Genomic DNA, 13,684 nt, shown 5'->3' on the forward strand with positions numbered 1-13,684 from the left:
GAACCAAATTCTAGAACGTTCGCAAAGGTCATTTGGCCTAATTTTCAGCAGAAACTTCTGATTCTAAAGGTGAACTTTAAAACCAACAAAGTTCCTGATTTGTGGTAACTAACATACAAAGTACATTGTGTGTGTGTATATATACAGTGAAAGTGAGATTTTATGTCTACGGCCATACCACCCTGAACGCGCCCGATCTCGTCTGATCTCGAAAGTGAGATTTTATTACTGCTTGCCTATACTCTTGAGAAACAGGCCTCTCCCCTCAACTTACTGTTTAATTCCTTACTTAGTGGAGGGTTAGATTTGTGGTTGTAAAATATACTGAAATCATGTCACTATAACAAGAAAAAAGGGGAGGAGGCGGCAGAGCGAGAGCATGGCAGTATCATTATGCTCCTAAATCTGTATATATGAAATACAGAAAATCTGTTCCCCTTATGAAAATTCTTTAGAAAACTGAATTAAAGAAAAAAAAAGAAAGAAAGTATAACTCACTGGGAAAACTGAAACATTCTCTGAATGGACTTTACTATCCTGAACATGCTACTGAAATCAGGAGATGTATGTATAGTAAAAATCAAGCAGCTGCACTCATTATCCTTGAATAATTCACTCCTCTTTGAACCTAGAAATTACTCTGGTATAAAATTAAGAATATATTTTTTTTTTACCTATCACTTAGGAGTTTTGTCAAATGATGATTACTGTTTCAATAGTTAAATGTATTAAGAGAAATTTATTTAGTCCAATAATTAATTTTTCCATTAAACTCTTGACATGTCATTTTGTTGCTTCATTCAGCATTTAGCTTAAAATGTAATTTTCAAGGACTAGCACTGGGGCCTGGCGTGGTGGCTTAGTGGCTAAAGTCCTGCTTTGAACGCACCAGGATCCCATATGGGTGCCGGTTCTAATCCCGGTGACCTAGGTCCCCATCCAGCTCCCTGCTTGTGGTCTGGGAAAGCAGTCGAGGACGGCCCAAAGCCTTGGGACCCTGCACCTGCGTGGGAGACCTGGTTCCTGGTTCCAGGCTTTGGATCAGCTTAGCCCCGGCCGTTGCAGTAACTTGGGGGATGAATCATCAGACGGGAGATCTTCCTCTCTGTATATCGGACCTTGCATTAATAAATCTTAAAAAAAAAAAAAAAAAAAAAAAAAAAAGACTAGCACTGTTTGTCTTAGGTTTACAATCTACTAAGGAAGAAGACACTCAAAAAGAAAACAAAGTGCTGAGGCACGGTAGGTTAAGCTTCTACCTGTGGCTCCTGTGTCCCATAAGGACACTGCTTCATGTCCTGGCTGTTCTACTTCCGATCCCACACCGTTAATGGTCTGGTAAAGCAGTGGAGGATGACTGAAGCGTCTGGGCCCTGCACCCATGTGAAAGACCCAGAGGTGGCTCCTGGCTTCAGGCTCACCTTGTCAGTGCAGACATGTGCAAAATGATGCAGTGGATGCACGAGCTCTTTTCTTCTTTTTGTAACTGTGCCTTTCAAAAAAAAAAAGCTTAAAACAAACAAACAAAAAAAAGTAAACAGGGCCTAGACCAGTAGCCTAGCTGCTAAAGTCATTTCCTTGAACATGCTGGGATCCCATAAGGAGCCGGTTCTAATCCTGGCCACTCTGCTTCCCAACCAGCTTCCTGCTTGTGGTCTGGGAAAGCAGTCAAGGATGGCCCAAAGCCTTGGGACCCTGGCCTTCATGGGAGACCTGGAAGAAGATCCCGGTTCCTGATCAGCTCAGCTCCGGCGGTTGTGGCCACCTGGGGAGTGAATTAGGGGATGGAAGATCTCCTCCCCGCCCCTGCCTCTCTCTCCTACTCTCTATATAGCTGAGTTTCCAACAAAACAAAAATCTTTAAAAGTTTAAAAAAAAAATCTTTAAAAATATTCAAAAATTACCCTAAAAATTTTAAAAAGTAAACAGATAAGCAAATAATTCACAAAGTACGACAACTAATAAAAGTAAATAAGATGTAGAGACAGAAAACCAGGGAAGGTGACTTAAGGTCAGATCTAAGGACTGTTGACAATAGTGAGGGGGAACGTTTCAGACATAGTAATAATACCCCATGCAAAGGCACTGGATTGTGAAAGAATCAGAACTGAAAAGATCAGCGTAGTTGGAAATACTCAATAGGAGGAAACAGATCAAAAATCAGCTTGGAAAGAAATGCAGGTCCCAGTTTATATAGGCCATGGAAAGGAGTTTAGATTTGAAGTGCAAAAGCTAGGAGGTATAATTCTGATACTGGCTGTGATTGATTTTTAAGACTCTCCACCAGTCTCTTGATACAGGTTTGGAGACAGTCAAGCAGAGGCTATTGCTGCACTTCAGATGAGCCAAGAAGGTTCAAGCAGGAAGAAACAGTAGTCTAGATGCAGACAAATCCCACTGTTGATTCTGCATCGGTAAATGTGCCTACTCACTAAAACTTCTAGCTTCTAAGTCAATACCGAAAGTGCTTTGTGATCATTTTTGGACATAGACAATGCAACAGCAAGTCAGGCAATGCTGCCTTATTCGCAACTCTCAAAACTGTAAAAACATCATTTATAAGGTCTAAGCAATGTCACATAATTTGCACTCTTTATGCTTTCAGTTGGTGATTTCACTTGTTTTTTTTAAAAAGCTTTGTTTAATTTGAAAGGCAGTTAAAGAGAGAGGGCAAGACAGATAGAGAGATCTTCCCTCTGCTGCTACAATCCTCAGATGGCTGCAGTGGCCAGGGTTGAATCAGGCCGAAGCCAGAAGTTTCATCCTGGTCTCCCAAAGCACTTGGGCTATCTTCTGCTTTCCAAGAATGTGAGTAGGGAGACAGATCAGAAGTGGAACACTTGGGACTTGAACTGGCACTCATATGGAATGTGGAGGCTGCAGCCAGTTGCTTAACTCATTACACAACAGTGCCAGCCCCTGCTTCTCTCTTTTCTTCTTTAAAAAACAGGTTCATTTATTGATCTGAAAGATAAAATGATAAGCAGCAATACAGAAAAAGTGATCTTCTATTCTCTGGTTCATTCCTCATGTATCTGCATTAGACCAGGCCAAAGCCAGGAAATCCATACAGGTCTTCCAAATGGATGGCAGGAACCCAAATACTAGGGCCACTGCCACTGCCTGCAAGGTGAACCAGCAGGAAGCTGACTGGAAAGCATAGGGTAGCTGGGAGTCAAGCCAGGTGCTGTGCTACAGGACATAGGTGTTCCAAGGGTGGCTAAAGGGCTCCTAAAGCATTAGAAGGCCACACTGTACTTTATGGAGAAAATATGCCCATGCAAGAACTTCATTCATGCATGAATTCTAGTACTGTTGGACAAGATGCCCATGCTAATCAACCAACTACATTAAAGTAAGCTGTCTAAAAAGATAAAATTTTATATTGAGTGGTTGGGGAAAATATTGTCACAAGTGGCCCGCCAAGAAACTCAGCTCGCAATTCCCTTATGAACACCAGTTCCCCACTCATTAATTCAGTGTCTGTGGTGACTTTACAGAGCATAACTACTTCAAATAATGAAAAGCAGCTGTACTGATCTGTTCCCTACTGTTTAAAATGCTAGCCTGGGAGTTAGGGAAGGCTTCACAGCTGAAGCAGCACTGCAGATTGGACTTAATAGCAAAAATTGGTAAAGAGCTAAAAAGAAAGGACCTCAAACCAAAGAAAAGAATGCAAACAACACGACACATACAAACTAGCTAGGCAGGCATTTTTACTTTAGGAGTAATGTTGAGAAAAGCCAAAGGTAGGCTTAGAGAATAAGAGGTTTTAGAGCAGTATCATGGACTTTGAATTTTATTCCAATAGGTTATAGAGATAAATTACCGAAAAGATGCCACCATAAAAACTCACAGGGTTCAGAATTGGGCTTCAAAACATTGGGCTTGCATGAGTGGATAGGAAAGCCTGGTAAAAGCAGGAAAACCAGTAAGGATGCCGTTCTAAGAGCGTAAGCAAACAGTAATAACAGGCCTAAAGTAGGACACTGTCAGTACACACAGAACAGCAGTAATGACCTCAAAGCACACGATCACTGCAGTAACTTACTGGTTATAGAAAGTCAGACTTCACAAAATTATAGCTCAATGGGATGTGTATTTATCTTCCAGGACGAAAATAAAAATGTGTTCATATAGTTGTTTACTAGGCAAAAAAGAACAGCAATACATTTATTTGGAAGCTGGAGGTACAGAGAGAGCAGAGACAGAATCTTCTCCTCACTGGTTCACTCTTCAAATGGCTGCAATTGCCAGGGCTGGCCAGGCCAAAATCAGGAGCCCAGAGCTTCTCCTGGGTCCCCCAGGTGGGTGCAGGAGTCTAAGCACCAGGGTCCTCATGTGCCATTTTCTCAGGGTATCAGCAGGAGCAGGCAGGACTCAAGCCCACGCGCCTATGTGATGCTGGTATTGCAGGGGAAGGTTAAGCCTGCTACATCATAATGTTGCCCCATGTCTTTTTCTTTCCATTTTTAAAACATGTATTTTTTTTTCAATGTGAAAGAGACAAACAAGTGGAGACACAGACCTTTTAGCTGCTGCTTCACTCCACAAATGTCCACAGCAGCCAGAGCTGTACCAATGAAGCTAGGAACCTGGAACTCCATATGGGTATCACAGGCACTTGAGTCATCCTCCAAGACGCACCAGCAGGGACCTGAACTGGCACTCTGATATGGGATGTTGGTGTCCCAACAGCCACTAACCTGCTGTGCCATAATACTCAGCCAAGCAATGATTTTTCCCTAAGTGCCAAGCACTTTGCAAGGTTGCACGGTAGCAAGCAAAAATCTTTAATTTCCTGAATAAGAGAAATACTGACAATTTCATTATGGCAATTCTTCATGAAAATTCCTACACTAATATAAAAATAACTTGCTCACTAAAACAAATTTTCTTTGAGGCCAACCTGATTATGTGCTTCCAGTTGACATTCAAAATAATTTTTTTTAAAGATTTATTTATTTTTATTACAAAGTCAGATATACAGAGAGGAGGAGAGACAGAGAGGAAGATCTTCTGTCCGATGATTCACTCCCCAAGTGACTGCAACGGCCGGTGCTGTGCCAGTATGAAGCCGGGAACCAGGAACCTCTTCCAGGTCTCCCACATGGGTGCAGGGTCCCAAGGCTTTGAGCTGTTCTTAACTGCTTTCCCAGGCCACAAGCAGGGAGCTGGATGGGAAGTGGAGCTGCTGGAATTAGAACCGGCACCCATATGGGATCCCGGGGCTTTCAAGGCGAGGACTTAAGCTGCTAGGCCATGCTGCCGGGCTCCAAAATAATTTTTAAAAAAGGATTTATTTTTATTGGACAGGCAGATATACAGAGAGGAAGAACTGCTGTCTGCTGGCTGACTCCCCAAGTGGTCAGGGCTGATACGATCCAAAGCAATGAGCCAGTAGATTATTCTGGGTCTCCCACGTGGGTACAGGGTTCCAAGGCTTTGGGCCATCCTCTATTACCTTCCCAGGCCACAAACAGGAAACTGGATGGGAAGTGGAGCAGCTGGAATATGAAACAGTGCCCAAATGGGATCCTAGTGGTTGCAAGATGAAGATTTAGCCACTAGGCTATTGTACCAGGTCCCAAAATAATTTAATAATTGTTAAAGACTAGGTATTTCAGCTATCATAGTCATGTAAGTCATTACTCAGATTAAAAGTCAAGGGAGGGGCCAATGCCTGCAACATTAGCATCCATATGGGCGCCTGTTGAGTCCCAGCTGCTCCAGTTCAATTCAGCTTCCTCCCAGCTCATGGCCTGCAAAAGCAGTGGAAGATGACCCAAGTCCTTAGGACCCTGCACCCACGTGGGAGACCCAGAAGCTCCTGGCTTCAGATGGGTTCAACTCTAGTCCAATGGGCCTTTTAGGGAGTGAACCAGTCAGTGATGGAAGCAGGCTCTCACGGTAACTGCCTTTTAAAGAACACTAAGTGTTCAAAACAAAAGTCAAGTGAAAAAATATTAACAAAGCACCTACCGAATGTACACACTGAGCTAGGTGTTATGGAAAATACTTATGGCATTAGCAAATTCCAAAATGCCAAGAACTGTACCCAGCGTGTCTTCCTCTTCAATTTTAATGAAGGATCAAACTTCAATTCATATCCTGAAATACCTATCCAAGATTTTATTAGAGGATAAAATCAAATCAATGAAGAATTTCAAAAACGCTTATGACTAGAACGAAATACAAATTTTAAAAATGATATACTACCTACTCTTTAGATAAATAGTTAAAACCAATTTTAAAAATTGGAGTTGTAAAACGGCACAGATTAAAACTAAAAGCTGGAATAAAACGATGAATATACAATTATACTTAGGAATTATATATATATATATATATATTTTTTTTTCATTTTTATTACAGCCGGATATACACAGAGGAGGACAGACAGAGAGGAAGATCTTCCATCCGATGTTTCACTCCCCAAGTGAGCCGCAACGGGCCAGTGCGCGCCGATCCGAAGCCGGGAACCTGGAACCTCTTCCAGGTCTCCCACGTGGGTGCAGGGTCCCAATGCATTGGGTTGTCCTCGACTGCTTTCCCAGGCCACAAGCAGGGAGCTGGATGGGAAGTGGAGCTGCCGGGACCAGAACCGACGCCCATATGGGATCCCGGGGCTTTCAAGGCGAGGACTTTTGCCGCTAGGCCACGCCGCCCAGGCCCGGAATAATATATTTTTTAAAGAGTTACTTATTTTTATTGGAAAGGCAAGTCATATTTATGGAGGAGAGACAAAGATCTTCCATCTGCTGGTTCACTCACTCCCTAAATGGCCACAACTGCTGGAGCTGAGCTAATCTGAAGCCAGGAGCTTCTTCCAGGTCTTCCACCCTGGTACAGGATCCCAAGGCTTTTGGCTATCCTCTACTGTTTTTCCAGGTGTTAAGCAGGCAGCTGGATGGGAAGTGGAGCAGACAGGACACTAACCAGCGCCAATATGGGATCCCGATGCTTTAAAAGAGGTAGGATTAGCCAAATGAGCTATCACATCAGGCCCAGTACAAAGTTCTAACAAAAGCTCTTTTAATGAAGCTGGTTTATACTGAATTAAAATAAGCATAACCTAAGATAACAAAATGAGTGTAAGATGAGAAATGACTCTACTTGGAAAGCTTATATTTTGGTTCAAGTGATTTTCAAACTAATAGGCAAGCACTGAGCAAGACAGTGTGCTAAAAACGCAGGTGCCCGGTGGGTGAAGCACACCAAGCCTCTGCCGGGCAGAGCTTGGGCATCAGCTTGAGACTACTACTCCACTACTTCCTCCCTTTCTCCTTTTTAAAAGATTTCCTTGTTTTTATTAGAAAACCAGATATAAGAGACAGAAAGATCCTCCATCTGCTGGTTTACTCCCCAAGTGCTACAAAGGCCAGAGCTGAGCTGATCTGAAGTCAGGAGCCAGGAGCTTCTTCCAAGTCTCCCACATGGGTGCAGGGTCCCAAGGTTTTAACAGGCCACAACCAGGGAGCTGGATGGGAAGTGGAACAGTCATGACATGAACCAGAGACCATGGGGGTTCCTGGTGGTTGCAAGGTGAGGACTTGAGCCACTAGATTACTGCACTGGGCCCGCTACTCCACTTCTGTGCCAACTCTCTAACATACCTAGGAAAGCAGCAGATGACCCAACTCTTTGGCTCCTGGCTTTGGATTGGCCAGACCTGGCTGTGGTGGCAGTCTGGGTAGTGAACTAATGAACGGAAGGTTTCTTTCTATAATCGTCTTTCAAATAAAAATACTTACAAAAACAGAAACAAACCAAGTAGACCCCAGGTTGGCGCTGTGGCAGGCAAAGCTGCTGTCAGCAGTGACAGCATGCTGTGTGTGGGCCCATTCAAGTCCTGGCTGCTCCACTTCCAGTCTAGCTCCCTGCTGATGGTCTGGGAAAGCAGAAGATGGCCCAAGTATTCGGGCTGCTGCACCCTCTGGTGTACTGGCATACTGTACTATTTAGGGGATGATAATGGGAAAAGTCTGTATGTATGTAACAGATGCAATTTTTTTTCTTGAATATTTTCAACCAGGAGTTAATTGTGTGGATATAGTATCACAGAGGGCTGACTGTATATAATTTCTCCCAGGGGCCCGGTGTGACAGCATAGTGGCTAAAGTCCTCGCCTTGAACGTGCCGGGATCCCATTTGGGCGCCGGTTCTAATCCTGGTAGCCCCACTTCCCAAACAGCTTCCTGCTTGTGGCCTGGGAAAGCAGTCAAGGATGGCCCAAAGTTTTGGGACCCTGCACCTGTGTGGGAGACCCGGAAGAGGCTCCTGGCTTCGGACTGTCTCAGCTATGGCCGTTGCAGCCGCTTGGGGAGTGAACCATTGAACGGAAGATCTTCCTCTCTGTCTCTCCTTTCTCTGTTTATCCGCCTTTCCAATAAAACAAATACATAAATCTTGAAATAATAATAATTTCTCCCACAACAGGAATTTTAAGCCCTATTAAGAGAAACTGAGCTTTGTTTTTGTATTTATCCCCTTTCAGTAAGGCACAGGAATACTTTACTACTTCTTACTGCCTTCAATCTGTAAGCAGCATTTTCCTTTTCTCCAAGTACTGAGCAGGGCAAAGAGTGAATCCTGAATAAATGGCAATTGCCTCATAATCAAATATAAGACCAACTTAGTGGGCCACAAATATGAGTAAAGAAAAACAGAACAGTTTAATATTTATGTCATAATGCAAAATGCATTTCTTACTGTGCGTTGCCATCAGAACAAGTATGAAAGTCAATACTTCATGAATACTGATGAAGCTAAAGTTCTTCAATAACTCCTCAACATCTGGCAAGCAAGGACACTTTCGCATTTAATCTAGTTTTCCCAAGCTCTACTCTTCAAAGTTAATACTAACTTTCTTACCCATGCCTCCCTCCTCAGGGAGGAGGCAGCGAGCCCCGCGACTAAGGAGCATTCTGCTGAGCGCACACACCCGCGGGAGTAGCTGAGTCATCTGTTAGGACGCACTTCAGAGGAGCTCTTGGAGCACCTGTCTCTGAAATTCTAGATGGCCCAAAGAAGGCTTCGAAATGTTCATAACCTGCTCCATGCACACAGGTCTTAGGATTCATGAAGTGGTCTTTCAAGATCACCTTTCTCCTTCACCTTGGAACCGGACTCTGTATTTTGATCACAAAAATCACTTTCTGGGAAGCCCTGGCACTCTCTACCCATTTTAAAATCATGCTTCTAATTAATGGGCTTCGGCTTCTTCTACTACTACCATAGACATGAACAAAATTAGGCCCTTTACTAGCTTTGCATCTTACATCATCTTAATCAGCAAGCAAAACATGAATGCTTATCCAGGCCTAATAATGCATTAATTGTGATCTGTCACAGTCTAACACAGCCTTCTTTTGTGTCATTACCAACGACACTGATTAGCTTTAGCTTCAACAGCACCTCCTCCGATAACTTTTTCTGAATGCCTTGGATGGGACAGGCCTCCCACTGCCCAAGCTTCATTAACCCTGGATCCGTACCTCTCTGAGCTGCCTTTAGCAGTCTCCACGCTTTCCTCTAACTCCTACGCTATGCCTCCAACAGCACCTGACACAGCAGGGCCCTGGTACTGGCTTACTGAGTGGTACTCAAAGATGAAAAGCTTAACTCTGGCAATATACAAATAGACTAGGAGATGTCCCCAGTTTTGCACATCCTACATATTCTCTCTTTGCTCAATGGTAAAGTATCTTAAAATGTAGTCACAACACTGTGAGAGATAATGGGAGAACCCCGAGAAACCGCCAACAAAGAATGCAGAAGTCACACACGTTAAAAAAAAAAAAAAAAGCCGGATAAAAGGGATGTGAGGCTCCCTGGAAGCATTTCCACACGCGGTCCAGGAAGTTGGTGCCTGAAACCTTCTCACAGCCTTCCCCCATTCTGCCTTGTCATCCCCCTTCTACTCTCATTTCCAAAAAAACCTGCCACAGTACGACGGGACCCCTCCACAACTTGGCTGAACTTGCCTCATCAGTCCTCTGCTCCCTGGGGGTACATCCCCTAAATCCCCCTCCCCCACAAAGTATATTAGGTAACCTTCCGGCCTCCACAGGTCACTCTCGCCAGAACTCGAGTGGGGGCAACCATTTCCCCTTTCAACAGTCCCAACTAAAATGGAAGTGCGTCGGCACCTGGACGTCTGTAATCTTCTGTAAGCCCCTAGCGATTGGAGGTCACTCGAGCTCCCTGCACCGGCGACTGCTCTCTCCAGGCCACGCGCCGCGGCTTCCCACCACCACCTCCTGGGCCACCTGCCCCGGGGGGCGCAGGCAAGCTTGGGACGTCGAGGTTGGGGTCCAAGGCCCCCTCCCCGAGCGGCCCTCACCTCTGGGCACTTGGCACACGGACCCCGAGTCTCCCTCATTCCCTCCTCAACTCGGGGGGGATGGAGGGAAGAGGACCTGCGGTCTGGACAGACACCAGAACCTCCCCACCTCGCCCCCGCTCCCCACTCACTTTGGGCTTCTCGGGCAGTTTCTTCCGGTTCTTCTTCTTGGGCTCCTCGCCTTTGAGGTTCTTGAGCGAGGCGGGGTCGTCAGGGGTCGAGGCCGGCGCGGCCGTCGCCTCCTCCCGCTTGCGGGGCGGGCTCCTCCGCTTCTTGCGGGCGCCCGCGCAAGCCGCGGCCCAGCCGTAGCCCAGCAGCAGGAGCAGCAGCAGCCCGAGCGCGCCCGTGCCCACCAGGATCACCCAGCCCGGGTACCGCTTGGGCTCCAGGCCCAGGTCGAGGCCCAGTTCGGTGCGCAGGAAGCCGACGGCGGCCGAGAGCATTTCCCGCAGCCGGGCCGAGCCCTCCTCGGCCTGCTGGGCCAGCTCGTCCTGCCAGTTCCGTGCAGCCATCTTCCCTCCCTGGCAGAGAGACTTGCAGGATGACGCCGGGGCGCGCAGGGACGCCGCTGGAAGAGTCGGGGGGGAAGCGAGGAAGGCACCGGCCGGAGAGCCTCAGGCCGCCGAGCGCATCGCGGCCGCCCCTCCCGCCGCAGCCAGGGATCGGCCGCTGCCGCCGCGGGGAGGGCAGAGGGGGCTCCCGGGTTCCCCCAAGTCAGCCTCCTCTCCGCCACCGCCACGAGACGGGGAGACGGCAGCGAGCGTCTCCCGTGCCGGCCGCTAAGCGGCGTCTCGGCGCCAGCGCCAGCGCCAGGCCCCGCTGCCCTCCCTCGGCGGAACAATGGCGGCTGCGGCGCGAACGAGCCACACCGCGCGCTGGCGCCGCCGCGAGGTCACGTGGCTCGGGCGGGCGGGGCGTCGGGGTCACGTGGGCGGGCCTAGGCGCCTGTGCGGCCCAGGCGCGGCCATTGCGGTTGGCTGTGGCCGCTTTGGGGCCTGGTGGGGCCTTGGAGCTTGGCGGGATGATGAGGGACTGTGGACTGGAAGGGCTGGGAGGGCCTTACCAGGCGTGTGTGAGTGTGTGTGCTGTCGGGGGAGGTCTGCCCCGGGTGGCTGGGGCGTCGGGGTTAGGGGACGTGGCGCTCTGAAGGAGTGCCGGGGAGGGACTCGCGTGGAAGCGTGGGGAAGCGGGTCACGGGGTCCAAGGCTGAGTCGTCGTGGGAGCTGTAGGGTTTTTCCGCTCTTTGTGGAGAAGGAGCTTCCCGCCTCATCGCCCCCATGCTGCCAGGTCTCGGCCAGCGTCCTACCGGCCTTCCTGGGCCGCGTCGCCGCCCGGCGGCGCCTCCTCGAGAAGCCGGAAGTGGAAGCCCCGTGGGTGCCATTCCTTCTTTCCTACTAATTGGTAGCTTCGGAGCACCTGAGGTTGTGTTTACCTGGCGAGGTATATTCTTGGTGCGTTTTATTTTAAAGCCTTTGTATTACATCCTCTCCCCTCCCCTCAAAGGACATGAAAAGAACCTACTTTTCAAACGAAGTAATTTCTAGGACATAGCGTTAGAAGGAAACCAATGACTTAACCAGGTTGTAATGGGAAAGATGACGTTTGGGTTGGGGGACGGCCTTAGGGTTTTTGAAGTTCCATTTTGCTGTGAGGCGGCGGCGTTTGAGCATGAAAGAAGGGTGAATTGTAATCAACTGTCTTATGCGTACCGCATGCCCACTTGCCCAAAGAATAGAAGGATGCGGGGAGTGTTTTTTTTAGTAAGTCCTGAGCACTGAAAATGTACCATGGTGTGTTTTGGCTTACTTGTGAGTGTTGGAGTTACTGGGTTTAAGACCAGTTTGTAAATAATAAGTGGAAGTGACGACGTTTTCTCAGTTTTATACTGACTTGAAGTCCGCAGATTAATAGCCTGAGACGTTAGAAGACACTGAGAAATCTGTCCAAGTGCCGTTTATATTTGTGAAGTAAGACTTATAATCTTAAAATATTTTGGATCCAGGGACAGGAAGGGTGGTGGTTTGCCTGACATCCACTGAGCACTCTTAGAGTAACACCCCGTGGATTTATACATTTATTACAGCACTAGAATGGGGTTTGCTAGTCCCGTTGGCAGCCTAGTAAGTATTCGTTTGCCAGTCATTGTCACCTTTTTTCTTTAAAAATACAAAATAATTATGTTTACTTTTATTTGGTATTACAGATAGGCCTTTTAAAAAAACATTTATTTGTTTGAAAGAATTGAGAGTGAATGAGCAAGGGAGAGACTGCCTCTGTCCACTGGTTTCCTCCCCACATGGCTGCAAAGGTCTGGACTAGGCTGGGCCAGGCCCAAGCCAAGAGCCTGGAACTCCATCCTCCACTGCTTTCCCCAGGCTTTTGTCAGGAAGCTGGATTTGAAGCAGAGCCACTGGGACTCCTAACTGGTTCTCTTGGGATGTGTTGAAGCCAGAGGGTTAACCCCACCACACCACAATTGCCCTAAGATAGAGTTTTTTTTTATGTTAATTTACCTTTGTCATATTTTAGGATAAAATGAGATATGCTGTTTACTGCCTTGGCTCTTGTAGTAGTGAGCCTTGGTGTCGTTCTGTAAAGCCTAGTTGATAAAGCCAGCTAGGAACACATCAGTGGGTCCCCACGTTTGTTCATTTGCAGGAGCATGCTTAAAAACTCTCAGCAAAGTAGGGCTGAATGGAAAGGAGTTACTATTTGGCCAGATATTAATGAAGAATAATAAATCCATGTAAATAGCAAAATGAAGATAAATTGTGCAAAATGTGTCTGAAACCCATTACCCAAGACTTTTTGCATGTGGATTGGAAACTGACTGCATTTAGGAGTGACTCATTGAATCAGATACCATTGAAACATCAAGAAGTATGAGTCTGCTACACTTTTAAATGAATCCCAACATTGTTTTTTTTTTAAAAGATTTTTATTATTATTTGAAAGCTGGATATACAGAGAGGAGGAGAGACAGAGAGGAAGATCTTCCATCCGGTGTTTCACTCCCCAAGTGAGCTGCAACGGGCCGGTGCGCACCGATCCGAAGCCGGGAACCAGGAACCTCTTCCGGGTCTCCCACGCGGGTGCAGGGTCCCAAGGCTTTGGGTCGTCCTCGACTGCTTTCCCAGACCACAAGCAGAGAGCTGGATGGGAAGTGGAGCTGCCGGGATTAGAACCTGCACCCCATATGGGATCCCTGTGCGTTCAAGGCGAGGACTTAAGCCGCTAGGCCACGCTGCCAGGCCCAATCCCAACATTGTTACGCAGAAAGAATCCAGACCAAAAAGTCCATGCCATGTGATTCCATTGTTATAAAGCTAGAAAAAGCAA

General features: G+C 47.0%; 1 protein-coding gene across 7 annotated transcripts in view; it reads right to left on the reverse strand.

Annotated features, from left to right (window-relative positions):
- The window catches only part of MTDH (metadherin), a 56,655-nt gene extending 45,313 nt beyond the window's left edge, over nucleotides 1-11,342 (reverse strand). For 3 of the 7 annotated variants that reach the window (XM_058668597.1, XM_012925692.3, XM_012925690.3), the window contains exon 1: nucleotides 10,477-11,341. In XM_058668597.1, coding sequence (XP_058524580.1) covers nucleotides 10,477-10,857 — 381 coding nt within the window. In that variant the 5' untranslated portion in view covers nucleotides 10,858-11,341. Of the gene's footprint in view, nucleotides 1-10,476 lie in introns of all 7 variants that reach the window. The other 4 variants (XM_036492225.2, XM_012925691.3, XM_036492224.2 and 1 more) reach the window with 2 other exon arrangements.
- Between the last annotated feature and the right edge of the window lie 2,342 nt (nucleotides 11,343-13,684).

The sequence above is a fragment of the Ochotona princeps genome, chromosome 9 (genome assembly GCF_030435755.1).
Source record: "Ochotona princeps isolate mOchPri1 chromosome 9, mOchPri1.hap1, whole genome shotgun sequence".
In the NCBI taxonomy this organism is placed as follows: Eukaryota; Metazoa; Chordata; class Mammalia; order Lagomorpha; family Ochotonidae; genus Ochotona; species Ochotona princeps.